General features: G+C 48.7%; 2 protein-coding genes across 5 annotated transcripts in view; one reads left to right on the plus strand and one right to left on the minus strand.

Annotated features, from left to right (window-relative positions):
• LOC138377984 (LON peptidase N-terminal domain and RING finger protein 3) overlaps window positions 1-27,155 on the minus strand; it is a 129,209-nt gene that overhangs the window by 13,483 nt on the left and 88,571 nt on the right. Inside the window, exons 1-5 of one of the 4 annotated variants that reach the window (XR_011231915.1) lie at window positions 18,129-19,115; window positions 16,533-16,651; window positions 12,743-12,865; window positions 6,180-6,444; window positions 5,304-5,394 (exon numbers count right to left, since the gene is read on the minus strand). Coding sequence is in view for 3 of the 4 variants with exons in the window: in XM_069463189.1 (XP_069319290.1) it covers window positions 5,304-5,394; window positions 6,180-6,444; window positions 12,743-12,865; window positions 16,533-16,651; window positions 18,129-18,948 (1,418 nt within the window). In the remaining variant the exon portion in view is untranslated. Of the gene's footprint in view, window positions 1-5,303; window positions 5,395-6,179; window positions 6,445-8,601; window positions 8,758-12,742; window positions 12,866-16,532; window positions 16,652-18,128; window positions 19,116-27,155 lie in introns of those variants that run through there. The other 3 variants (XM_069463189.1, XM_069463190.1, XM_069463191.1) reach the window with 3 other exon arrangements.
• On the plus strand, window positions 21,617-25,681 carry LOC138378348 (protein Cripto-like). Its single transcript, XM_069463707.1, has 2 exons — window positions 21,617-21,699; window positions 24,973-25,681. The coding sequence occupies exons 1-2, from the start codon at window positions 21,617-21,619 to the stop codon at window positions 25,538-25,540; spliced, it is 651 nt and encodes a 216-aa protein (XP_069319808.1). The 3' UTR covers window positions 25,541-25,681.

Here is a 27,155-nt window from a genome sequence, read left to right on the forward strand (position 1 = left end):
TTGAATAGAATAGAAAGCCCAGAAATAGACCCAGACATGGATTCTTGACTTACGACAAATGTGGCACTTCAAAGCAGAGGGGGGAAAGATTTTAATACATAAATAGCATTGTCAATAAATGCTGTTAGGATAGTTGGCTATCTATAAGGGGTAATGAACTTGGACCATCTCTCACCCCATACACATAAATCAATTCCATGTGGGCCATGAAAATGTGAAAAGCAAAACAATAAAGCTTTCAGAAGGTAAAATAGGAGAATATGACCTCAAGGTAAAAAAGAATTCTTAAACAAGACACAAAGAAACACTAACTATAATTGAAAAGATTGATAATTTTGACTGTATTAAAATAAAGAACTTTTAAGTTCATCAAAAGATGTCATTAAAAGAGCAAAAAAGCAAGCCACAGAGTAGGAGAAAGTATTTGTGACACATATGACTAACAAATGATTTGTATCTAGAACATACATAGAGCTCGTACAAGTCAGAAAGAAGAACCCACTAGAAAATGGGCAAACACTTATATGCACTAGCATATGTAGACAATGTTCATAGCAATATTGTCCATAATATCCCCTATAGAAACAACCCAAACATCCATCTATTATAAATTGATAAATAAATTGTGGTGGATTCATATAATGGGATACTATACAATAATGAAAATGAACAAACTTCATACATGGATAAATCTTAATACTGAGTGAAAGAAACCAGACTGAAAGAATAAATTCTGGGTAATTCAATTTACACAAAGTCTTAAGAACTAGATTATACCACTTAGAGATGCATACATGGGTGGTAAAACTATAAAGAGGAACAAAATAGACGTCAAGATAGTGGTTTCAGGGGTGCGAAGGGCAGTCCTGATTGGGAAGGGGCACATGGGCAGTTTCTGGGGTCCTGGCAATGTTTTATTTCCTGAACTGAGAGGGGTTACATAGGTATCTTCTTTGCAGTATTTTGTTAAGAGAATACATTTATATTTTATGCACTTTTCCACTGTGTATCTTTCACAATTTAAAATGTTTTTCAAAAGTGTGATTGGGGAACCACTGCTGTGATCTAATTATCAGAGCAGCCAAACCAGAATAACTCATTTCCTCGGTAACTTGAGTCCTATGAATGCTTTTTATATATTATTTCATGGTGCTAATGATGAAGATGATAGATGAATCTGTATCTGCAACTAATTTGCAAAACCATTTTTCCTGAGAGTTTCACAATTGGGCCTATTGTTCACTTAAGAATGTAACCTATCTAAAATAACAAAGATATAACTGGCTAATTAATTGCCATAAATACTGACATTTAGTGAGCAGATGAATGAAACACACACAAAAGGACACAGCAATCTCTTAGCGAGAGCTATGATTAAAATGCCCCTGACTGAGTGGTAACAAACAAAAAGGCAGCCACAGATGCTGCATAATTATCGCTTTGAAATGGTTCAAGGTTCAGATGCTCAGAATGTATCACTTTTCAATACTCAATTCACTTCTATATTTAGGGCTACTCTGCTACTTCGCACAGGCTGACTGAGTAAAGTGACTGGGAAGAGATGGAATATATTTCCCTTGCTATACTTCTGGTGTGTGCAATAATTAACTTGATATATTAAAAGGTGGTAATTATGATTCGTTCCATTGTACGTACTGTTGAGGAAATTAAAACTCAGACAGGTTAAATAACTTGCCCAAGGTCACACAGCTAGCTGGTAAATACAAGGACTTTGGGGCATGAAGTCAGATCTGACTCCCAAGCTCACCTTCCTTCTCTACTCTATGACACAGCGATGACCATGTGTGTTTCTCTATCTCAAATAGACATCAACCATCAACACGTAGATGCACACACTCATACACACACTTTTCTCCCTTCCTCTCTTTCTCTTTCCTTGAGGAGAGGGAGACTAGAATTCCTCTCCCTTTTATTTGCCACTGCAGGTAACAACTTCAGAAAACACTTCAGGAAGGCATTTATAAATCAGAGCAGGGTCAGATTTTCTCACAAGAAAGCATTTTACATTGTTAACGGTGATGCAGTAAACAATAGTAATAATAAATGCTTTCAGTTAGATGTCAGCTCGGATAAAATGTTTGGCTTGTCTGGAAATAGCTATCTTTTCCCACCAGTTACATCCTCGTATGGTGTTCTTTTGCTATCAAATGAGAGCAAAGAGGGAAGAATAAGGAGGGGGAAGAAGGAGGGGGAGGGAGGGAGAGAGAAGGAGGGAAGGAGGGAAGGCAGGAGAGAGGGAGAATGAGAATGAACTGACTCCTTAACACCCAGCTACTTGAGTAGCTAAAACTAGGTTAAATATAAAGCTTCTTGTTTCAATTGACAAAGAGGTCACTGGGCCATTAGGTAACTGGTTCAAATATCAAACATTCTCGCTTCACATCTCAAAATATCCTTGTCACCCCAAAGGTGCTGCTCTACAGCAGTCCCAGAGGTGGCCCCCAATGGCTAGGGTATCCATACCACGTACATATCAAGGGAAGATTTTCAGCTACTAAAGATTGAGGGGCAGAGGTGTGAGGTGTTGGAGTTAGGGGGTAACTTCCCTCAGCAGAGCTCTCCCAATCCGCCAAGGGAGACTTGGAGATTGGAACGATCCTCATTAACACACCCTCTGATCATTGCTCCATTTGTTCTTTCCACCCTTTTCCCTGTGGAACTTATAATCTGCTCCTAATTTTCTCCCTAGGATCAGAATATATAAATTCACATTCTAACTTGTCTTTCTACCAGTGCAGCACCATGGGACTAGATTTCATTCTAGAAACTTGTACAAGTGGTACATATGCCTAATTTCATGACCCAGCAGATTGTTTCACACTATCTTTACTCTGAGATCCTCTCCCCCAAAGAGGGGGCGAGAACATGAGGCTAGAGAACCTCATAATAATGCTAACAACAATAAAAAGGAGAAAAAACACTAAAGAGAGGTGGAAACAGGAACTTTTTCAAGACTGTAATAATTGAAGCTAAAGCATGCGTATGAAATAGCTACTGTCACTGTCTGATAGACAAACCCTGTTGGAAGCAGAACTACATGTTTTTGACCAAGGGCTTCAGTTTTAAGAGTCTTAAGATCAAAAATGCTTTCTAGATTTGGCAGGGTCTTATCACCATAAGCCAGGGAGAGTCCGGCCATAACTCAGCAGCCTATACAACAGCTACTCCAGGCAAAGATGAATGTTTGTTCTGAAGTCTTACTTAAAACAGGGGGGACAGGATAAGGGAAATAATGGCTTTTAAAGTCAGAGTGAGCCAACTGCAAGGGGGTCTTACCCTCTTGGTGTTTATTTCTTGGACCGAAGTTTGAACCCTTCCTCAAAGCCCCCTGTTGAGATCAGGGACAAACAAGATGAAAGGGAGAAAGCAGAGGAAGAGGAACAAAAGAACTTAAACCTCCAGATTCTTAGCTCTCAGAGAAAACACAAACAGGATGAGTCTGTATGGTTGACTTCCTGCCCCTGGATGTTGGGGGTAGTGTTAAGGAGGTTAAGTACAACAGAGACCTGGTCTCTCTGAGCAAGCAAAGTCAAGGCTATTCCGCAGCTCACATTGTGGGCTTAGAGCCACAGTGGTGTTACCTATGGAGGCCCATTTCTCTGTTCGGCAGCAGGGATTTTCTATCTCAGACCTTTGACGTGATGCACCTGCCACCCTGTTGTGAGGGGGTGAGGGAAGCAGTGAAGGGGAATTGCTTATATAGCCCCTCCCACCCTAGCCCAGGCCACCCAAACAAAGCCCTAATGGTACATGTAGGATGGCGCTTCTACAGTCCATCTACTGAACCGTTCATTATCAGGTCTGCCCAAGCATGTGAGCAAATCTGATACCTATATATTTTAGGAGAAATTAAAAGTCTACATGTCCAATAACAGCTGCCTTACTCATTTTGATTCATACAACAAGAGAAGTCGTTCAGAATACAAATGCATGCGATTGATGTGAGAAGCATATGTGCTCATAAAGGGCAAGAAAACATCTGAGGAGTCGCTGCTGGCTGGGTCCCACTGTGTGCTGTACCAAAAGACTTTTCTCGACATTTTGTCTCTTGGGTCAACCATCTCAATTTTATACAAATAGTTCAGCTTCCTTTTAATGCTCTTTTGGAAAACAGACATGGTTGAAAATCTGCTGAAAGCTGTAGACCTTGCCCTGGGAACACACACACACACACACACACACATACACACACACACACACAGACTTCAGGACGTTCATAGCTCTATTAGAATCCATACATAGAACCTCTTCAGGGGTCCATGGACCCTAAACCTCTGGTCTAGAAGGAAAAAAAAAATACTTAACATTTATTGATTACTCGCTACATGCCAGGCACTATTCTAAGTATTGAATAGATTTTCTCAATTAATCATAACAAACCCTTGGGGGAGGTATTACTGTTCTCTATTTTACTGATGAGTAAGCACTGTTAGAGAACGTCACTTGTTCCAGGTCAAACAACGAGTAAATGACAGAGCCAGAGTTCACACCCTGGCTTTGGAGCCTCTCCTCTTAGCCACTAAGTCACAAATAAAATTATATGGCCACACACACCATGATCATAGCATCTTTCTTTTTCTGGGTGGAGGGGTGCGGGGGGGTTAGGGTGCTGGGAGGATGTGGATAATTTGCTTCTCCAGAGATCTGAGAAAGTAGAGATGATGTGGCAATTTTAGTCGGAGGGGAGATGCTTGGCCAACTATCTATCTCATGCCCACTACTAACTTTTATTAATAGCACAACACAAAACAAAAGTTAGTCAGGCCCTCTACTTGGCCTCCAAAGAATAGGCCTGTGATATTGACATTAGCCCTTAAGCTTCGGGTTCTTGATCCAGTAATTGAGATTAGTTCCAGGGTCACACACTTAAATACTTAAATAGGGGCCAAGAAAGTAATGCAAATGTGAGACACAGGCTGGTATAAGGCAGTGGGGGCGGGGACATGGCCAACCAGAGAGAGCATGCAAAAATAAACTTCATGAGGGCCAAAACAAAAGACATATTCAGCCCATGGGCCATCAGTTTGTGACCTCTGAGTGGACCTTTCCCTTCCCACCCTCCAGGTATTTCCAAGTCAGGAGTCAGGAATGCAGGGAATGTAGTCTGTGGGCTGCATTGGACACAACAAGCTGGCCCAGGTGACAAATAAGTAGTGATTTCCATTTTGTTAGAGCCATGCTTTCATATGCTAACCAACCAAGCAGTAGGTCCTTAGCAGAAAGGTCCAGACACCAGAGAGGAGAAAACATCAGGCAGTTAAGTGAGAGTACACATCACCTACCTCATACACAGGGAGCATTCAAGGTCAGATGCGTCAAAAGATGCAAGTGGAATACTAAGAACAGGTTTGGGCCCTGGATCGGCAGGAGGATCTGTGATTTACAAAGCAATACGTCAGAGTTGGACCAACCTTGGTTTCACAGACAGTACTTCTGAGGCAAAAGAACCCAATTTATTTTTTAATTTGCCACTCTCACCACCTCCCAGACAGTTGATTTAGTGGCCACCTGAACCACTAAGAATGACATGCTCTGAAGCAGGCTCTCAGAGGTTTCCAGCAGCTCCCAGAGAAAGAGAAGTGCAAGTCAGGGAATGGCCAGGAAGCCCGTGGACTTCATTCAAATGCAACAGGCATCTCACTCAACAGCAGAAGCAGCGGCAACTCCATGGACTGAGCCAGGCCTTCAAAGCTGAAACTGAATCCTGGCACTGCTAACCTGTCTTGGAAAGACACTAAGCTGCAGCTACTGCTTCTTAGATGCCTACCCACGGGAAGACACCTGGGAATGAGCAGGGTGAGGCCTGACCTCATGTCCCTCACCCCACATTCCTGGAATGGGGCCAGGGGTAGTGACAGCTTGGTCTGGAAGGAAATGGCATTGTGACAAGCTTGAGATATCATTACTTGACACTAGGCTTCACCTGATGCCTTGGCTTTCCACTGTAATTATTACTGAGTGCCTACGGTGTGCTAGGCCCATGCATGATCTTACAGAAACCTCACGGCCACCCCTGAGGTCACACAGTGGGTAAGTGCCAGAGCTGGGTCACATACTCAGAGGCCGACGAGCCCCCAGATGGAGGGTAAGTAACTTGCATATATTAGTGAGCCCAGGCATCTTGTCCAAGCTACTTTCTCCCTGCGTAGAGGTGGTACCTTGCTTGGAGGATTTATTAGGCACCTCCCTGTCTTCTTGCGGTTCCATTTGGCAATGTTTCCTTTTCTTTTCCTGGCATTTGCCAGTCTTGGTGGAAGCAGCTTCTGGAGAGGTAGCATCCTGCTTCTCCTCCTCTCCTTCCTGGGCTTTCATGTTGTCCCGTGGCCCATCCACCTTTACTTTAGCCGGGTCCAGCAGGCTGCCGCCATCTCCCCTGGCTGCTGCTTCCTCCTGACTAGAACAATGTGGGAGCTCCTGATTTTCCTGAATGAAGAAAAGGCCAAATACCAGAGTCTACTTAGGAACAATATTGTCCTCTGATATTCCTACCCAGAAGGAACAAGGAGAACACTCCATAGCCCTGATCCCCACCCCTGATCACTTAGTGGACACACAGCTCAACTGAGGGGCAGACGTAAGGCATATTTCCCACTTCCTGTCCACACAGCATCTGCGACAAAGGCATGTCCAGCTTGGGTGAAGTTAGGGAACTTCCCTAGGCAAGGACAGAAAGATGTGTAAGGGCGGAGGCTCCTTGGGCAGTGGTTGAAAGAGGAAATGTGAGGGACAGCACCAGTCCCCTCCTATCCAGATCATTCCCCAGTAACCACTTTAGGGACACCAAGGCATGCAATGAGGGTAGATCCTGCCACCCGATGCTTCCTCTCACCCTCACTGCCATTCACAGCCACCTACAACCCCCAAACCCCACCTCCAGAAAGACTTTTGGTAGGGCTTTGGCACAGGTCTGTTCACAGGCCTGCCAAGTCACCTCATGCTCTAGAGCTATATGTTACACTTGTCAAATGAACAAGGGACAAACTATTCCTTTTATGAGATTTTGCACGAAAAGTCTGAAAAAGAGACAAAATCATCTGGAAAAAAAAATCAATAATGTCTCTAGCCTTTTCAAGAATTTTTGCCCAGGAGAGGGATATTTGAAAATGGATCTATAAATAAATCCAATGACACCTTTATGCAAATTTACCTGGAGAATCCCTCTATAATCTACACCCATAGTCTACAGGTCAAAATGTTCATCTTGTCATTTCCTCCCAACTCCTACCAAAAAAATTTGGTAGCTGGATGAAAAAGGGGAGCACACAATTGGGAGAAAACAATGAGGTTAGGAGAAAAAGGATGTGAGTTTTCTGTCTCTAACCTGGGAAGTTCAGGTTTTCTCCAGCACCATGGCAATACTACAACCTTGACTGTTCATGAGCCCAAGGCATTGTCCACACAGAAGGACACTGCTTTGCAAAGCCAAGTTTGAGTGGAAATCCAACCCCTGTGCCCCAGCTGGCTCACACTGGAAAGCCAGAGCTGCTATTTTTCTGCATTTTGGATTGAGCTGCAATTAGAAGTCACTCCAGGCACTTTGGTTCAGTATTAGCATTCTCAATCATGTAATGGTGATCGCAAACAATTACTGAAATCACTAGGAGTTCACCTCCCCGCTCACACACACACACACCCCGCCCCCTGCAGTCTGTGGAAAACTGTTTTCCATGAAACCGGTCCCTGGTGCCAAAAAGGTTGGGGACCGCTGCTCTAAGTTCTGACTTTTTCAAAAAATGCCGGTACACCTGCACTTTATTCCTTCTCCAGAGTAGGCAGAGAAGCTGGGAAAATGTGAGAGCCCAGGGCTTACGTACAGGGTAAGAACATTTGGCACAAATGGAGGGGAAACTGCTCCCCAAAGGTGCCCAGGCATTCAGTGCTAAACTCTGCACTCGAGTCTGAACCTCTGAGCCCCAGCTTCTGCCCACTGACCCCATGCCAGGAAAGCCAGGGCCCAGAGCCCATCTCTCTGTGTTCTGTTCCCTTGTGTTCAAAGAAAGGCACAAATACCTCTCTTCCTCCCAAGAATTTCAACTCAACATTCTTCCCACCATCTCTTTTCTCTCAGCGGCAACAAATAGGTAGTGGAAGCCTACTTTGTGTAAGATACAGTGCAGGAATATGAAATTACCTCCATTTGGGGATCAAATGGAGTTGTCTTTGCACAAGGATCTGTGCTGGTGCTCAAAGGCCAGCAGCCTGAACCAAAAGAAGCCGGAAAGGAGGGGTTGTCAGGCCCTCTTCCCAGGCTCCACCCCGAAGCCTAGAAACCCACCCCAATTGTATGGTCTAGGGGCAGTGGGCCAATTCCTTTCTAGTTCTATCAAATCTCTCTCTTGACTAGATCTGACCAAGAACAACAACAACAACAAAGTAATAAATAAATAAACTCTGGGACCATGGCTGAAATTTGCAATTGTACCTTAAGAAGTAACATGCTTAGCAAAGAACACAACCACTAGTGACTCCATTTCTTCTTTCTCAGGAACCAAAGTAGGAGAGGTAGTGCTCACTCCCCATGTTTGCCCACAAAACAGCCAAATGAAGCGTCACGAGCGAGCTGGGTGAGTTGAGTTTTACCTGTGACAACTTTGGTGGATTATGGCTGGTGCCTTCAGTAGCCATTGACTCTACGTGTTCCTTTAATCTAGGGTGAGGTGCCAACAGCTTCAGGATATCGGGAGAATGTTCCTGAGAATCCCCCGGGAATGATGGTGAAAAGAAACTAAGGAGAAGCTGTGACATAAAACAGAAGACTTCACTACTTAAGTTTCTACAGCTGCTCGGGTGAAGGGGGCAGGGGCAGGAGGGGGCAGAGGGCACAGCTTGCAGGGCAAAACTCCAGGGAGGATGCCTTGGACCAGTGTGCCCCGACACTCCAAGGCAGGGGTCCTCATTTCAGTGTGCATCAGAACCTCCTGGAGAGCTTAGGAAACATCCAGGTTCCTACCTTCCACTTCCATCTCCCACAGGTCTGGAGTGTGGCCCGGGAATCTGCATTTTGAGAAGGCACTACAGGTGCCTTTGTTACCTAGCCAAGGTTCAGAGCCACCACTCTGGTGCTACCATTCCACAGAAATATCTGCAGTGGGATCTTAAAACCCATCTATGAGGAAAGAGACGGGGAGGTGAAGTCAGGAAAGAGACCTCAGTTGGGGAACCTGCAGTGTCCGTAACACCCCAGTGGGTAGAAGTCTACAAACGCCTCCTAGATTCCTCACTGTTTCTTTTCTCTGCCTACCCATTTTGCTTCCTCCTGCCCCCACCATCACCCCTGGATCTTTAATCTCTTCAGAGCTGGGAACATGAGCACTCAAGTGTTAGGAACAGCAGAACCCAAACTTCTTCCCTCTTCTCCCAGCCTCACCTCCCCCATGCTGGCTTTCACTTCCCAGAGAATGTTGGGTTAAGTTCAAGTACTGGGGGCAGGCAGGTTCCAATCGATTGCTGGTTTCCCTTGCAATTGGATCAGCTGGGAGGGTAGAGTGAGAAGAACCAGAAAGGACTGGGGGTCAGAGATGCGTGTTTTAGTGCAGGCTTCACCATTAGCTGTCCACATCCTTGCTTCAACTTCCCCCTGTGCCAGCAGGGATTATGAAAATATATGTGCATATATACATACATACATACATACATGTAAATAGTGTAACATGTAATACAAGGAGGGCAGGTCACTTGGCTTCTAAAACATGCTCAAGTGTTTACCACCTAGCAGCGCCTGCAGTGTCTGGAGACCCACTGTGGGATGCTCTACCCCATGGTTCAGGGTACATGGTCGGGGTATTCAGTGATCAGCGGAACTTGACAGAACACCAAACTCCAGGTTGATTTCTTCTCTGGCTGGCCCCCAGCAGTTTCCTTCATGATGTTCCTTCAGACACCAGCACTTGCCATGTAGCCAAACCCTGTTGGGCCTTCCAAGCCCCGCTCAGTGCTGCCTTCCCTTACTACTCCAGTCTCCCTGCTCTCTCCTGTCCCTTCATGTTCTCTACTGCACCACAATATAGCATCTTAAATGACACCATCTTATGTTACCCTGGAACTGCACCACAGATGTAAGTCTTTCTCTCCAACCAGATGACCGGCTTCTGGAGGGCACATAACAGATGCCCAGTAGATACTCAACACACTAGATGGAATTGAATGGAGACACTTATCCATCCCAGGGCCCAGGGACAGGCCTAGCATTCAGGCCCAAAGTCCTCATACAGATCCTTCCAGCTCTAGGAAATCCACTGCCCATGGATGAGCTGGCAAAGAAAGGAGGGAGATGGGGAGGTGCTCACAGTGCCCCAGGCCATCGATGCCAGCTGTCAGAGGTCCCTCCTCCCCAGGAGCCACAGCTGGCCCTCAGAAGCCCTGCTGAGTGGCCCAACAGGACCAACCCACTTCTGAGGCAGCCTTCCTGGAATTCTCCCAAACAAAAGCATGATGCTCTTCAGTGGCAGACACACAGCATCCCGAGGTACAAGGATGAAAGGGCAGAGGACGGCAGGAGGGAGAAGGAGGCTGAGGGGAGAAATCAAAGGAAATAAAGCACAAATAACAGCAGCACTTCCCTTCTTCGCTTTACTACCTAAGATCTCTCTCTAGGCCGTCTCAATGGCTCTGGAAAACAAAAGTCGGGGTCAACTCTCAGTGAGAATAATCATTCCACATGACCGAAAGTCAATTTCACTTCAGGGTCAGTCTTAGAAAGGCCCAAATAGGTCAAGAAGGAAAAAAAAAAAAAGAATCTGAGGTAAAAACTAACATTTTTTCAAAACCGTTGGCCTGTGAGTTCTAAGGCAGCTTATTAATGCCAAGTGAACCTGGACCATCTCTGTCAAATCTTGAGCCCTGAAACTGGAATGATCAGTAAATAAGCACAACTAAGGTCTCTCAGTATTCTTAAATGGCTGCCAAGACCTCATCACACTCAATGGAAATTAGCCTCTACATTTTTGCGCTACCTTCAGAACTCCATGACGCTCCTCATGAACATATGCTCTCTTGTACTGCCTGGCATTCATCTTAACAAATGCAAGATTGCAACCTCCTTGAAGACTGAGACTGTGACTTATGCCTCTTTGGGTCTCCCGAGCTTCCCAAAATGTCTTGCCTCATCCTGTTAGGTAGTTGCTGACATGACAGCTGCTGGTCTATAAAAACGGCCTGGAAAGACAGGTCAACCCAACTAATGATACTAGAACTTCTGATGCCAACTGGGAAAGGGACAAACAGGAGTAAAGAAACCATTCATCCTTGGGCCAGAGACCTGCCTCTGTTGGCCAGTCAGCCTTTGCACACTCTTTCCTTGAAGTCAGAGCTTTTCTAACTGCCTTAGTCCATCCCAGAACTAGATAATTCCATTGCTACTTTTGACCCAGCCCCACCAGTGAGTGCTGAGACCCTGGAGAGGGTCTCGTGGGGCAGCAGGATGGTGGAGCAGCTAAGACCAGGCTTTGGAAGAAGACAGTGTTGAGTGTGAATGCTTTCCCACCAATCGCTAGCTGTGTGACCTCAGGAAAGTCATCTGTCTCATCTGCACATGGGGATGAATAACCGTACGTACCCTCATAGGGATGTTGGAGGGTTTAAGTTATATCTTCCATACAAAGTGCCTAGCACAGTGCCTGGTGCAGAGGAAATACTCAACAAATGTTAGCTATTCTTCCTCTTAGTATTATTATTATTGCTCACACCACTGACTACACTTAAGACTGAGGAAGGATCCACAGCTAGGAAAAACTCTCCCTGACCCGTGTTCCTCTCAAATACACCTTGTCCACATTCCCAAACCAGTTCCAAGCAACCTCTCAGAAACGAAATCCTCTGTGAAAGACAGAAAATCCAGAGCCCAGTTTCCCCTAGGTCATCGATTTTGCTAAAGCTTCCTTTCTAGAGCCGTCAGAACCAGTCCTGTCTCTTGCTCCGGCATCCACTGCTCCGGTAAACCACACCGGGACAGAAGCCTTGGGGCCTGGTGGTAAATAGAGACCGAGGCACAAGAAGAGCAGAGATGACCACCGACTGTGAGCATCCAACTTTCAGGCCAATGAGCCAGACCCCAGGAGAGTACATTGCAAAACAATAAACAGCAAAGCCCACGAATTGAGGATGCATGAGCCTTCACTCACGTTCTCACTATTTCATGCAATGTTTTTGATAACAACCACATTCTCCTGGGACGCAAGGGTTGGAATGATCGTTTGGATTATATTATAATGGTCTCTGACTTGCATCTGTGAGACAGTGTGTTTTATTTCTAGCAAAGGAGTTCTGTGTATGGCAGGGGAGTTGGGACACCAAAGTCCTTGCCCAGGAGCTGGCTGTCCTGTGTGGCTAGCGAAACTGTGATTCAGCCAAAGAAAAGTTATACAACTACAGGCAGCCCCACATCCCAGACCAACACCCAGAACCTCCTCCGTGAGCCTCAATGCCCATGTTAATCTACTTGGTTTTGGTTTTTATCCCACTGACAATCCAGACCCTGAATCAAACAAGCAAGAACATTCCTCATAGGCTCCTCCAAAAACGCGGGAACTGCCCAATCTGATTGTACACGCCAGGAGGATGGTGTTGGTGAGCCCTTGTGTCTCCCTCTCATCCCCTTAACCCAGGGAACCACCCACTCAGGACCCCAAATGCCAGGGAGGGCAGCACCCTCACTCCCCTCCCTAGAGAAAACAGAGAGGTGAGGGGCCATTAGGCACATGGACCTGATGTCATTTCAACTCACCCTTTGGGCTTCAGATCTTGCTCTCTTGTTCTTTCCATCGAGGGACACACAATAGAGAAACTCTCTTAGTGCTTCCTCCACCTTGCCTAGGGTGGCTAACGCTTGGGCTTTTCTAAAGTGTGCCTGGAAGAAAACAGTAGCATTCAGCACCATTTGAGTCACCTTATTAAGGCTGCTGCTATTAATAGCAATCATTAAATACTGACTGAGCACTCACTAGTGTGTGAAATGCTTTAAAAGGACTCTCTTATCTACAGCCATAAAATGTAGGCAGTTGTTCTGAATCCCCCAAAAAGGAACGTGCCCAAAGTAACACAGCTGGTAAATTGTGGAATCAGGGTGTGAATCTGGGACTGACTAATACCAAAGCCCGTATTCTCCTTTCTTTTTTTTTTTTTTTTTTTGAGACAGGGTCTCACTCTGTTGCCCGGGTAGAGTGCAGTGGCATCAGCCTAGCTCACGGCAACCTCCAACTCCGGGGCTCAAGCGATCCTTCTGCCTCGGCCTCCCGAGTAGCTGGGACTACAAGCATGCACCACCATGCCCGGCTAATTTTTTTTCCGTATATTTTTAGTTGTCCAGCTAACGTCTTTCCATTTTTAGTAGAGATGGGGTCTCGCTCTTGCTCAGGCTGGTCTCGAACTCCTGAGTTCAAATGATCATCCTGCCTCAGCCTCCCAGACTGCTGGGATTACAGGTGTGAGCCACCGCGCCCAGCCCAAAGCCCGTATTCTTAACCATTGTGCCATGCGACCTCGTCTCTGCCCCTCCGTTGAATGGAGGTACCACCAAATATGTAGCAAGAACCCCCATTTGACCACATACTAACCAGCTTGCAGGGCCTGCCCAGATATGCCTTCCTTTGAATTAGTGCGTCAAGCAGAGACCTAGTGTGACTTGAGTGAGCACCTGAACTTACTGATCATTTTTCTGAAGGGGCCAAGAGAAGGGAAATGGCCTCTCCAAGACCTCAAAGGTAGCTAGTGGCAAAGCTAGAACTAGGACTGTGGTCCTAGGACTCCCAGAATGCTTTTCCCCACAAAGTGGACTGCCCTTCCGGGGGCTAAGCAGGGGTTGGGCAAATATTTTCACTCCTAGGGACTCAACTCACTTCTGTTCTCTCACCGTGTCTTTAAAAGGTCTAAAGAAGTTCATGGCCCTCAGGCTCCAAGCCCAACTGCCCTGGGAGAGACACAGTAGGGAGAGCAGAGGAGCATCCTGGGGAAGAGGAAAGAAGATGAAAAGACAAGGGGAGAGGGCTGCCTTTCGTGTGCCTTGGGACAGGTGGCCATTTGCAACTTGGCTTGCAGGGCATTTCACTTGAGTCACCCAGGCCACCCCTCAGTAGCCTGCTCCCCACTCCCTTGCCTCCATGGCTGACCCGAAGTCTAACTTAGTGAATGAAACGATCCAGGTCGCAGCTGCTGGGCACTCCCCTGCCTCCCCTGCTAACAGGCCTCTGTGGGCCCTGGAGCCCTCGGGCTGTGGTCTGGCTGTAGGGGCTGGCGGAGCTGCCTTCTTGGGCAGTGGCCCCTGCTCCAAACCTCTTGGGGACCTCTCCCTATGCCCCCACCTCCTTCTGGAGCCTACTCTTGGCTGACATGGTTGCTGATGTCCTCCCTTGTTGCTCCTCCCAGCAGCGTTTACCAGGGGCTACTGGAGAAAGGCTTGCGTAACACCGCAGGGCAGCCACAGGGGCAAGTGTAGGGCGACTGCAGAGGCCTCTGGGATCCCACTAATCACGCCAAGCAGCAGCAGCCCATACGTTCCCCCTGCTCGGGGCAGCCAGCTCACCCCACTGAGAGCTGTGCCACCGATGGGGTGTGTTGAGTACCCCTGAGCCCTTGCTGCATGGCTGGAATAGGGCTGCCAGGTGAACCCCCTCCTGTGGGGCATTTCACATAGAAATTGTGGGAAAGATGCAAATCAGGGTATGAGGTGGTTTTGAATTATACGCATCAGTTTGAGTCCTGTCTCAACCTCCAAGACAAGTTCTCTTATCACTGCCCCCACCCCTCACCCCACCACTGTGGGAAGCGACACTCCTGTTTAATATTTCCACCAACTCTTCCTTCATGGAGAAGTCACTGGTCCCATTTCATCCAAAATGCTCCACTCCTTCTCAGCCCTGCTTCCCACCACGCAGTCAAGGCCCTAGGCCCTGGGTTTAGGGTGGGAGTGGAAAGAGTTGCAAGGGAAGTCCTCTTACCCCCAGGCAGCTCTCTGACTCGTATACTGCCATGAGACCTAAAATGCCCCCACTGAAGCTCCCTTGGGTTAAGACAGCACTACTAAACCCTACATGTGTTCCTTGGGAAAGAGAACATACTAATCCATCATCACTCTTGAAAACCTTCTCATGAAAGAACATTTATGAGTTCACCTGACATTAATGGCAGAGTATATTGTGCTTTATCTGAACTTCCCAGTTCCTAAAACATTCTGATAATCCAATATTTTTATAAGCTTGGCATCAAAAGTCATTAGGTGACAAAATCTGACCTACACTGATGTAAAGTGTTTTAGAATATTCGTCCCACTCAGTGTGAATTTTCATATCATTTGCTGCAGAAATAGTGTGTTTGATTATGGGGGGCCTGTCCAGGGCGCACTGTGGACATTATCTAATATATGATCTTTCCAAAATCTAAAACATTCTGGATTCTGAACACATCAAGTCCCATGAGATTCAAATAAGGGATCATGGACCTGAACTTGGATAAATTGGTTTTCTGAGGAAGGCATCCTTGGGGTGTGCGGAGAGAGCACTACACCAAGACCCACAAACTTCATAACTTGCAGAACGTCCTCTTGGCCGTGTTCACCTTTGATCCTCACTGCATCCCTGTGAGGCAATCAGGGCAGTTAGCAGTAGCTTCATTTTGCAAACAAGGATACTTGGGGTTCAGAGAGTGAAGACACTTCCCCATGGTCACTTAGGTTTCAAGTAGGAGAGCACAGGCTTAAATTTAATCTTCTAAACAAAACAGTGACACGTGGCTGAGGGCCAGTCCCCAGGCAAGACAGCGATGCAGAAAGTGACACTTTGCATCCTGGCATCCCCAGAGATGCCTAGGCTGTCATTCTTTCCACCCCACCATGTGACCTAAATGCTCGGGGATGCCAGCAGGCCAACTGACTGTATTAAGGACTTGAAATGGCACAACCGTTGTGTGAGTGTGAGGATCTCTTCAAAGAAAGCTGGCTAAGCTCCCAAGGAGCCTGGCTGTCAGTAGAAGTTCAGGAGGGCCAGGCCAGCAAATACTTCTCCCACCCTCCTCTTTCCAATGTTCCTGGAAAATGTCGATGATGATGATTGTGGTAGAAAACATAGATAATGCTATGTGCCAGGCACCGCTGTAAGCACCTTACATATATTAGCTCATGTAATCCTGACAACAACTCTATTTAGTGGGTGCTTTGAATATCCCCATTTTACAGATGAGGAGATGAGGCTCTGTGTGGTTAAGTGATTTGCCCAAGGCCACACAGCCAGTAAAGGTAGCAGAGCTGAGAAAGGAACTCAGGCAGTCTAGCTCCCAAGTCCATATTCTGGAGAGTCACAAAGCCCAGGCTGCTCTGCAGGTCGTCAGTTGAAGATTGAATTGGGGAAGAATCCAGTTCCCTTGCAGACCTGAGTCACCCCTTCCCAAGGGCCCGCCAGCTCCTTTGCAAAGCCTTCTTCCTGCTCTGCTTGAGCTCTAGAGCCCCTGCTCCCATGGAGGCAGCCTTTCCTGCCAATTCCTGTCTACAGTCCAACCCCTTCCCATCTCTCCGATCCCACACTCACCTTAAAACCCATTGGGCGGAGCTTACATGCTATTTCTGCATCATGTAGTGCATCCTCATGAGATTCCAAGGTGAAATAAATTTGAGACCGGTTACTATAAAGCAAGTGGTCATTTGGAGCTGCCAAAATGAGAGGGGAAAAAGACCTTATAAACGGCCCCCGGTACAAGCACGGGATAAGTCCTGGGCACAGAAGAGGAGGGAGCGGAGGACCCCCCATCCCTCTGCTGCCAGCCTTGCCCAGTCAGCCCTCGTTCCTCCCCCTCCCCCATTACCTGTTGCAAGTTTGGCTGGAGGTTCAACACGTGGACACTCCAGCCCACCCCTCCCCGACCCATCGGAGTGGGGCCCAGGGCACCCTTGAATCCCAGGGCCCTGCTGCCTGGCCCTGCTGTCTCCTCCCTGGCATGCTTCGCCAGACACCGCGCCCCGCCGGCCGAGCTCCTGGCGGTCTGCCGGGGCTGGGCGATGCCGGCTGGCGGCTCGGCGGCCACTTCCTGGGTCCGGGCGTGGGGCGTCGGGGAGAGTGGCTCCCTGAGGGAGCTAGGGTGCCCTAGTCCAGCTGCAGGTGGGGGGCCGCCCCCATTGCCCTTGACACTGCAAAGCCCACCCAGCCCTCCCAGGCAGCTCAGGAAAGCCGGACAGGGGCGCGCCCCATTCGTAGCCAGTGCACAGTCCCCGGGGATCCCCAAGCAGTTGCCCGGCTCAGTCTCTCGCCGGGCAGGCGGGGTTCAGGGGTTCGAGCTGAGGGCACAGGCTGCGGGCTGGCGGCGGGGGGAGCATCTATTTCAGCCGAGGATCGTGTGATAGGAAGCGGTGACAATGAGTCACAGGGCAGCGGGGCGCGAGCGCTCCCCCGCCCCCCGCACACGCTCGCGGGATGGTTTCCGAGGCGAGCGTGGCCCACTTCGGTTACCTCAGCCGTTACACAATCCCGCCCGCCCGCGCGGAGGAGGGGCCGCCCGGCCCGGGCCGCCCGCGGCCCTTATGCAACCAGTGCTCTCCTGACCTAATTCCACGCCGGACCCACCCCACAGGCAGCCGCGGCCCCGGAAGGGACAACTCCCGGCGGCGGGGGCAGCAGACGCGGGCGCTGACCGCACATCTCCCACTGGCAAGAGCCCGGAGGACCCCGCGCGAGTGTGGGGAGGGTGCAAAGTTCCTGCCTGGCAAGGAAGGTGCGGGCAGGTGTAAGAGGGGGCCGGGCGTGCAGAGGGACAGGGAGAGACAGAGAAAGAGCGACGGTGACACCGAGCAAGAGAGAAACAGAGCGACAGAGATGCGAAGGGACAGAGACAAAGAGACAGAAACAAGGTGACACAGAAACAGAGGCTGAGAGGCACAGAAACACAAAAGCTAACAGGAGTCGCGGGAAAAGACAAAGAGCAAGAGAGAGAGGCAGAGCCAAAGATAGCTCAGGAGGGGAAGACAGTCAGAGAGGGAGCCACAGAGATCCCCTCCCCCACCGGGCCACTGTCCATCCGTCCCCGCACCCTCCTCTGCCCTGGTCCAAGCCCCATCTCCTGCCAGCTTCACTCTCCCGGCCCCTCGCGTCGCCTGAGCCCCAGCCCTGGCCCCGGTGGCGCGGTGGGCTCACCCAGCCTGACTGCCTCATTGTACTTGAGCAGTGCCGCCTCCACCTGGCGCTCGCGGTACAGCCGGTTGCCCTCGTGCCGGAGTTGCGACGCCCGCGCCGGGCCGGGGAACAACTTGCCGAGGAGGCCGCTGAGCACCACGTTGACGCGCAGCGGCGGGGGCGCCTGCTGCCCAGCCCGCCGGGCCCCGCGCGCCCGCCCAGCGGCCACCATCGACGCGGAAAGCTTGACCCCGCACAGCGCACAGCGCCGGTCGGCTGCCCGCCCACGTTCTAGGCACAGTTTACAAAAGGTGTGGCCGCACGACAAGGACACGGGGTCTGAAAGAAATCCGTGACACTTCCGGCACTTAAAGCCGTCCCACACCTCGGTGGCCGCGACCGCTGCCGCCCCTGTCTCTTCCTCCGCCACCACGCAGCTTGCACCGCTGCCCGCGTCCGGGGGCGCTGGCGCCGACGCCTCGCCTTGCCGGACGTTCTCCGCCAGGCAGCGCACCAGCTGCTCCAGCTGCTCGGCCACCAACTGCTGCCGCTCTGAGAGCTGTCTGTACACCGCGAGGGCTTCCCGGAGGCGCCCCCCGGACGCCAAGGCGTCGGCCTGCGTGAGCAGGACTTTGCACTCCGGCGTCAAGGTCCTCGGAGACTGATCCTGCTCCGGCTCCCGCGTCAGTAGAGGTGCGGGGCCCTCTGTAGCCGTCTCCGGGCGGGGGCCCGTGTCTACGCGGGCCGCCGATGCTACCCGCTCCGCCGGCTCCGCCGGCTCTAAGTTGCTGCTGAGCTCGGCGGGCAAGCTCAGCATCTGTTCGGTCTGGACTGAATCCATAGGGACAGGGACACGCGCGGGGCAGAAGCGACTAGGGACTGGGGACAAGAAGCAAGGAGCGGTGGCTGGAGGAAAGCGGGGCTGCCACGGCTGGCGTGCCGCCCTGCGACCGGCCCGGCCGCGCCTCTACGAGCTCCATGCCGGCCACCCTGCGCCGCCTAATAACTGTCTTGTCTCAGCAAAGTGTTATATAAAACGGCACCACGTGACGCGCCGCCACGCTGCTCATTGGCCGGCGCCAGGGAAATTGTTACAAAACCAGACAGTTTTGTAACAGTGTTGCGCTTGCTTCTTTTGGCTTAGCTTTTCTTGGCTTCTTTCTGAGGTTGTTTGTGTTTACACTCCGCCTCATTTCCCCCTCCCAACCGAGTTCCTTTCCAGAAGAAGCCGGGAAACCAATGTCTTCGCTCTGGCTTCTCCGTCTCCAACCCCACCCCCTCCCACCTCCCAATGGGCCAGCAAACAGGTTTCCTCTGCCAGCCACTCGCTGGCGCCCCTCTGCCCCTCCCAGGACAGGCGGGTACCTTTATATGCAGGTGGTCCGAGTGGTCTTCTGGGACAAGGGAGGCGCTCCCTCCTGACGAGACGCTGCTGTCTGCGAAGGCGAGAGGAGGGTTGAGCCGGGTACCCGCGAGTGCCGCCCCCCGTCCCGAGCCAGGAGCCCAGAGAGCCCCGCCCCGGCTCCTTGCCTTCCCTCGGGAGCCCCCCAAAAGTGGTGAGTGCGGTTTTCTGAGGGCGCTTGGTCTTCCGTGCCGGGAGCGACTCGGGGCATTGGGTCCGGCGGGCGCAGGACCTGGGCGGCGCTCGGGGGACAGTGAAGGACTGGAGGACAGGATGCGCTTGCTGGCTCGGCCCTGGGGGAAGGCGCCCCGCCTGCCCCGCTCTTTCCCTCTCTCTTCCCAACGCCAGAAGTAGCGCTGGGGCGGCCGGCGGGCACCCAGCTGGAGACGCACCCGGCCGGGCAGCCGCTGGCCGGATGGGCGCGGCCGCCAGAACTCGGCCTGCTGGGGTCGGGGGTACTCTGCGGGCGTGAGAGAATGGCGGGCGGAAGGCTCGAGCCAAGAGCGCTACTCCGGAGAAAGTCCGCGGAGCCTGGCACCGCACAGCCGCCGGCTGAGCTGCCTCCAGATTCGCCGCTCCTGAGCGCTGAGTTCTGACACTGGCGCGTCCCAGTGGGGGGGCTGTGCGAGAGTATGGCCAGGCAGGAGCCTGGGTACCTTGCTCACGATGGCTAGGGGCCTTCGACGGTGCCGTGCACACATCCAGACAGCCAGAGTGGTGGCCATCCACACGTGCTGTTTTGTCTGCCTCCCACCCCCACATTTAGGACCAGAGCACAAATGAGAGACAGACTTGGAGACCTAAAGGAATAATGCACTTCCCTAGGGTCGCACTGCTGCAAGCAGGGAAGCAGAGTCTGGACTTGCCCCTAACTCAACTGCCCTCCAGAGCGGGTGGGCACTGCCTGAAGCAGAGTGCCACCCCAGGGACCTGAAAACCTACAGTTGGCTCAGCTGTGGCCACTTCTTAGCTGGGTTACCTCGGGCAAGTCACCTAAACTCGAGAAACCGTCGTTTTTGCTTCTGAACAAATGTCAGAGCTGATCTCAGTTGGTATGAAGTCATGTTTCAGAACTGGGGATGCCAGGCTCCTTCCGGGCTCTGAGTCTCTCTAGGTCATTAAACCCACCTGAGTGAACACCGAGGTCCCAGACAGCAGGTTCTGTGCAGCGAGCCCTAAAGCCTCTCTCAGGTAAGACAGACAGGACATGGTGGTGGGGGGGAGAGTCAGAGGGGAGAAGGAAAGCAGCACATAGAGGGAAAAGGAGACCAAGGAAAGAAAGAAACTCAGAATGTAGCCAGGAAGGCACGAGGAGCACATAGGCAAAATTGGCTTGAAGCCCTGGCCAGCTTTGTCATGATTTGTTATGAGGGCAAGGACTGGTGTCTTGTATTCTTCCTCTCCTCGTCTGAGGACAGTGCTTGAACAGATCTTACTAAACATAGCAGTGGACATTCTGGCCCTGGCTGGGAGTGTGCAGAGGGACAAAAGGAAACTAGCTGGTAGGTCATACCTTTGCCTTGGGTCATTCATAGAGGGGAGAATGGGCATGCAGCTAATCAAGGGTGAACAGTCCTGTGCTTTAAAAGGATGGATAAACAGCTCTGGGAGGGAAGACCCAGTCAAAGCCAGAGTCCTGTGTGAGGAGTGACCAACCACACACACACACACACACACACATACATGCGTGCACACACACACTCTATGCATGGAAGCCTAGCCAAAGCACTTATTTGCTCTCTACTTGAGTTTCTCATGTTATAAATTGGGGTGACCCATCAACCTGCAGTCCTCACATGGGGGAAAAAAAAGGCACCCTGGGCATTAATGGCATTGATATGGGAAAAAAGACTGGCCCTTGATATACAAAGTTGTTGAGCCTAAGAAATATTGATTTATAGAAATGCCCCATATATATTTAGAAACAGAAATGATTTGGGGGGTCTTGCAAGGCTTTGCCCTAAAGGAAAATGTGAACGTGTTAGCATATCAAAAGCTGCCTCGCCTCAGGAGGGCGTCTGAGCGGTCAATAGCGGCTGCTTTCCAAGGCCACCCTGCAATCTCACCTGTTTTGAAAGAGAAAGCAGGTCTGGCTTAGGGCCATGGGATGCCGGAGCTGATTAAGGGAGACAGGCCTCCGGAGATGAGAGCTGATTATAAGATACGCCCAGACGGAACCATGTGGTTAAAGTAAACAGCATAAGAGACAGCTCGTGCTTGACTTCCAAAATTTGTTTTAATACACAATTACCAGAGCCACGATGTCTCTGTTTTTGCTAAAGTAATAGTCTTATCATACAACTTAGATGTTTGCCCTAAGAAGATGTTATAACCCATTGTTCACCTAGATAGAGTTAGTTGAAGGATCTGTAGTAGCCTTTTAGAAGACTTTGACCCTAAACCAAACTACTCGTTATTAAGTAAATCCCGTTACCCTTGGCAACTGAAAATCTGTACCTGTGCTATAAGAATTCAGTCTTGGTTGCATTTCTGAGGGAAGAGATATGTCTATCTTCATAAATGTTTACTTTATAAACTATATCTTTGGCTCTGTGTGTTATTCTTATGTCTGTTTCCTACTATTTTTTCATCCTTTGCGACGACCCCTGTCTGAGGGACACGAACTTTTGCGGGCAGCGTGGCTAACTCCCCGCACAAAGCAGCCAAAAACCCAGCGCTAACAGAAAGCTTGCCCATCAGCCCTGATTTTGCACATGAGGCACTTGAGCACAAGAAAAGGCAAATGACTTGCCACAGGTCACAATGGGAGTTTGTAACACAGCCAAAATTGGAAGCTAGGGCTAACGTCTCTTTGTTTATAGAGTTTTTTCCATGTGATCAGAAAGCTGCCAAAGGGCACAGAACATCTCCCCAAATAAGTAAGAAATTATTTCAGATTTCCCATCTACAATATTTCCATCAGTTCAACAAATATTTATTGAACATATACTGTGTGCGAATGGAGCTGACATTTGTGGGGCAATAATACAGAAGGATATGACACAGTCCTTATCCTCCAGTAGCTAACTGAGGAAACAAGAGGCAAAGATTTGAAAAACAACAGGCGATATGTAAAAAGTGCCCAAATTGGGGAAACAGGATGTCCAAGGGAGTGCTGACAGGGAACAGACTGCACTGTAGTCCCGTAGAGAAGGTGCTCTAAGCCAGGTTGGAGAGAAGTGAGATATCACCCCATCGCTCAGCACAAGGGGACTCCCTTCACACTGGGGGCCAGGAGGCACGGGGAAAGGAGAATTCCAAGTCAGTTGGGCTGGCCAAGGCCCAGGAATTGGAACTGTATTTTTAAAGGCTACCCATGTGATTGTGATGCTTGGTTAGGTTTGGTGCTCCCCCATGTAAAGGGTGATGTAGAATAGATTGGGGGAGTGCACCCCAATCCTTCTCTCCCTACCTCATCCTCAGTTTCCCTGGGGTGGAGGCATCAATAATTCTTCTCTACATTTTACTGAAGGGAAAACCGAGAGTCCGGAGACTTTGAATGATGTGTTCAAGGTCACTCGGTATAGTGGGGACCCTGGCCTCCTGCCAACCAGTGCAAACAGAAAGATCACAAGATACCATCCCAAGGAAGATTTTGCTTCATTTTTCTGTAAGACAAGTCAGACCCGCTTGCCCAGAGTACAAAAAGGAGCAAGTCTCAAGCTGCCAGGTGTGTGGGCCAGAGCCCAGGGTGAGGCTAGTCGCTGGGAGTCTGGAGTTCTAACTTTGCTGTGTGACTCAGCCCAAGCCACTTCGCCTCTGTCTTTCTGTCCGTGCTTCGCCTATTGGTAACAATGCCCAACGTCATTGTTGGGATTAGCTACCAGTGATGGGAAATGCACAGTGCACTTAGTCCTGATGTGATTCCCGGGAACAGAAGGGATCCACAGCCATCTGCCAATTGTTATGGGTAAAATATGTGCCGGCTGCCCTGGGAGTAAGCATTTTCTTCCCAGGACTTGAGTGGGCTGGAGGTCTAAGGCTGGGCCCCGCCCTCATCAGGGACACTGCCCAATGCGGAGGCTCTAGAGACCTAGCCCAGAGCAGTCTGGTCTTGGGAGGAAAAAGAAAGAAAAGGCAGGTTATCTGAAGGGAAAGCAGCAAACATTCATCAAGATGAAATCATCTGAAGATTCTGGCAGGATGAAGAAATGGTTAGAATCAGGGCCTAGATTTTTTTTTTTTTTTTTTTAAATTGCGGTAAAATATATGGAACATGAAACTTACCATTTGAACCACTTTTACATGCATGCTTTAGTGGCATTAGGTACCTTCATACTGTTGTGCGACCTTCATCACCATCCATCTCCAGAACTTTTTTCATCCTGCAAAACCAAAACTCTACACCCATCAGGCACTGACTCTCCAGTCCCTCTTCCCCCAAGCCCCTGACAACCACCATTCTGCTTTCTGTCTCTATCAAATGGACTAGTCTAGGTAGCTCAGGTACTTAGATTCATACAATATTTGTCTTTTAATCACTGGCTTATTTCTCTTAGCATAATGTCCTCAAGGTTCATCCGTGTTGTAGCATGTGTGAGAATAATTCCTTTTTTTTTTTTTTTCTCTCAAGACAGAGCCTTGCTCTGTCACCCAGGCTGGAGTGCAGTGGTGCAATCACAGCTCACTGGAACCTCAAACTCCTGGGCTCCAGCGATCCTCCCACCTCAGCCTCCTGAGTAGCTGGGAATACAGGGGCATGCCACCACACCCAGCTAATTTTTTCTTATTTTTTTAGACATGAAATCTCTCGCTTTGTTACCCTGGTTGGTCTTGAACTCTTGGCCTCAAGCGGTCCTCCACCTCAGCCTCCCAAAGTGCTGGGATTACAGGTGTAAGCCACTGTGCCTGGCTTTCTTTCTTTTTTAAGGCTGAATAATATTCCATTACATGTATATACCACATTTTCTTTATCCATTCATCCATTGATGCATACTTGGGTTGCTTCCACCTTTTGCTTATTGTGAATAGTGCTGCTGTTAACATGGGTATACAAATATCTCTTCTAGCCCCTGCTTTTAATTCTTTTCGGTATATACCCAGAAATGGAATTGATGGATCATATGGTACTTTAAAAAAAAAAAATTTGAGGAACCTCCATACCGCACCATTTTACATTCCCATCAGCAATGCACAAGGGTTCCAATTTCTCCATATCCTGGCCAACACTAATTATTTTACAGTTTTTTTTTTAACAGTAGCCATCATAAAGGTTGTGAGTAGTATCTCATTGTGGTTTTGATATTCATTTCCCTAATGATTAATGATGTTGAGCGAGTTTCCCGCTTGGCTCCTGCTTCTCCGAAGACCTTTTGGGGAAAGCATATTTCTCATCTGGGATATTTTTCATTTTAAATTGCCACTTTCACTTTAGTAAATTAATGTTTTCCTTTGGGTGTTTTGACAATGACTTTCTGAATTAAGCCATGCTAACATTTTTTTTTTAACCCCTAAACCGTTAAGACCTACGGACTACAGGAAGATGGCACGCTTCTCTTCCAGTGTGATTTTGATCATGGCCTTTTCCACAGCTTTTGAACTGGGATTAGTTGCTGGGTTGGCCCACAAACTTACAGATCCATCTCAGGAAGATGTGGCCTTCAGAAATGACAGCATTCGGTCCCAGGAGGGGCCTGCAGTTCATCTTCGTTCTTCCTTGTTCGTGCCACCCATGAGAATAAAGGACAAGAAGGAGCTAAACAGAACCTGCTGTCTGAATGGCGGAACCTGCGCGCTGGGGGCCTTTTGTGCCTGCCTCCCCTTTTTCTACGGCCGGAACTGCCAGTATGATTCTCGCAAAGACAACTGTGGGACTATACCCCATGACACCTGGCTGCCCAAGAAGTGCTCCTTCTGCAGATGCTGGCACGGTGAGCTCCGCTGCATTCCTCAGACGTTTCTACCTGGGTGTGATGACAATGCGACGACGGTTGAGCCCCTCAATGCTTCCGGGACTCCAGAAATACCACTGTCTGCATGGATCACTTTTATGTTAGCTGGCATCTGCCTTTCTCTACAAAGTTACTATTAATTGACATTTGACTTTTTCTGGAAGTACAAGTTCAGATACCATGCAAATTTCATGACCAGTAAAGACTGCTGTTCCAATGTCCTAACTGAAAGATGATCATTTGTTAGTTGCCTTAAAATAATGAATACATTTCTATAATGGTACCTAACACTTCCTAAAGTGCCAGCTACTTCTTACCTCTCCCCAGACATTTTTTTTCCAGACAAAGCCAGCTATCTCTACATTGTGCCCAAGTCCTATGTTTCTTGATATATGTAACTCTAGCAAGGCCTTCTTATTGATATTTTCTTTTAAACAATTGAATTCTTCACCATCAAATTGGATTCACTGACCATCACCTAAGAGCACATTTAGGAATAACACTGATCGGGTGTCGGGGAGATATGGGTGGTGGAGAGGATGGGTGTATACATACATAATGAGTGTGATGCACACTGTCTAGGGGATGGACACGTTTGAAGCTCTGACTCGGGGTGGGGGAAGGGCAATATACATAACCTAAACGTTTGTACCCCCACAATATGCTCAAATAAGAATAAAAAAAAAACAATTGCATTCTGTCTTCAGATTATTGAAGGCTACTCGTAACGTGGAACTGAGGATAAAGTTTTGAGTAGACTGGATCAAAATCAATCAAGATAGTATCTGTAAAAGAAAAGAAAGACTTTAAGAGGAGGAAATGGAGGGCAGGACCAGAGTGCTGGAATGATGGAAGTCTGTCTGCACGTGTTCCAGGGAGATCGGGTAGGGAAAAAAAGCACATGGGAGAGACGGATTAGAAAAGATACAACGGGCTACTTGCTGGGTAATTAGGTGGGAGTAGGGAAGCAAGTTAAAAGGCTAAGTTGAAGAGCAAGTTTCCCTCATCTAGAAACAGCTGTATAAGACAAGGACTTCCCTTTTTTCTCAAGGCATTGTAAGAAGAATGACGTCTTCCTGGGAACAACTTATATCTAAATTTCCCCAACGAGATTGCTTAATAAATTACGTTTTCTCTAAACTATATAATTATTTTAACTGTCGTAGGAGAGAGAAAATGTGCACAATACATTTAGTTGTAAACCAGGTGATAAAACTATATATCGTAAAGCCCATTTTTAAAAATACATTGTGTATATGTGTATGCACAGTAAACATGGGAAATATAGTGAAAAAAATGATGTTGAGCATCCTTTCATGGGCTTTTCGGCCATTTCTATATATTCTTTGGAGAAATGTCTATTCAAGCCTTTGCTCATTTTTTAATCAATTTGGGTTTTTTTTTAATTGATACTGAGTTTTAGGAGTTCTCTATATACTCTGGATATCAATCCCTTATCAGATAAGTGATTTGCAAATACTTTCTCCCATTTTGTGGACTGCCTTTTCACTCTGTTGATAGTTTCCTTATCTGAAGACTTTGGCAGGGCACAGATCTTGAACTTGAAAAACCTGGATTCAAAATCTGGCTATGTGACATTGGACAAGCTGTTTTTCCATCTGAAGAAGAGGAATGATGCTTTTAATAGATGCTTTTAATAACTTATATGATTGCTGTGATGCTGAGTCAATCAGATCAAACATGTAAAATCTTACCACAGAGCCCAGCCCAGGTTAAGTGCTCACTAAGTGATAG

This window comes from Eulemur rufifrons, chromosome 30 (assembly GCF_041146395.1).
Source record: "Eulemur rufifrons isolate Redbay chromosome 30, OSU_ERuf_1, whole genome shotgun sequence".
NCBI lineage: Eukaryota > Metazoa > Chordata > Mammalia > Primates > Lemuridae > Eulemur > Eulemur rufifrons.

What these genes read in the sequence shown, in the direction of transcription:
- LOC138378348 (XM_069463707.1), top strand. Translation starts at nt 21,617, where the DNA reads ATGCCGGAGCTGATTAAGGGAGACAGGCCTCCGGAGATGAGAGCTGAT. An exon ending in GACGGAACCATGTGGTTAAA is followed by an intron (nt 21,700 to 24,972) that starts GTAAACAGCATA and finishes TAAACCGTTAAG; the next exon opens with ACCTACGGACTACAGGAAGA.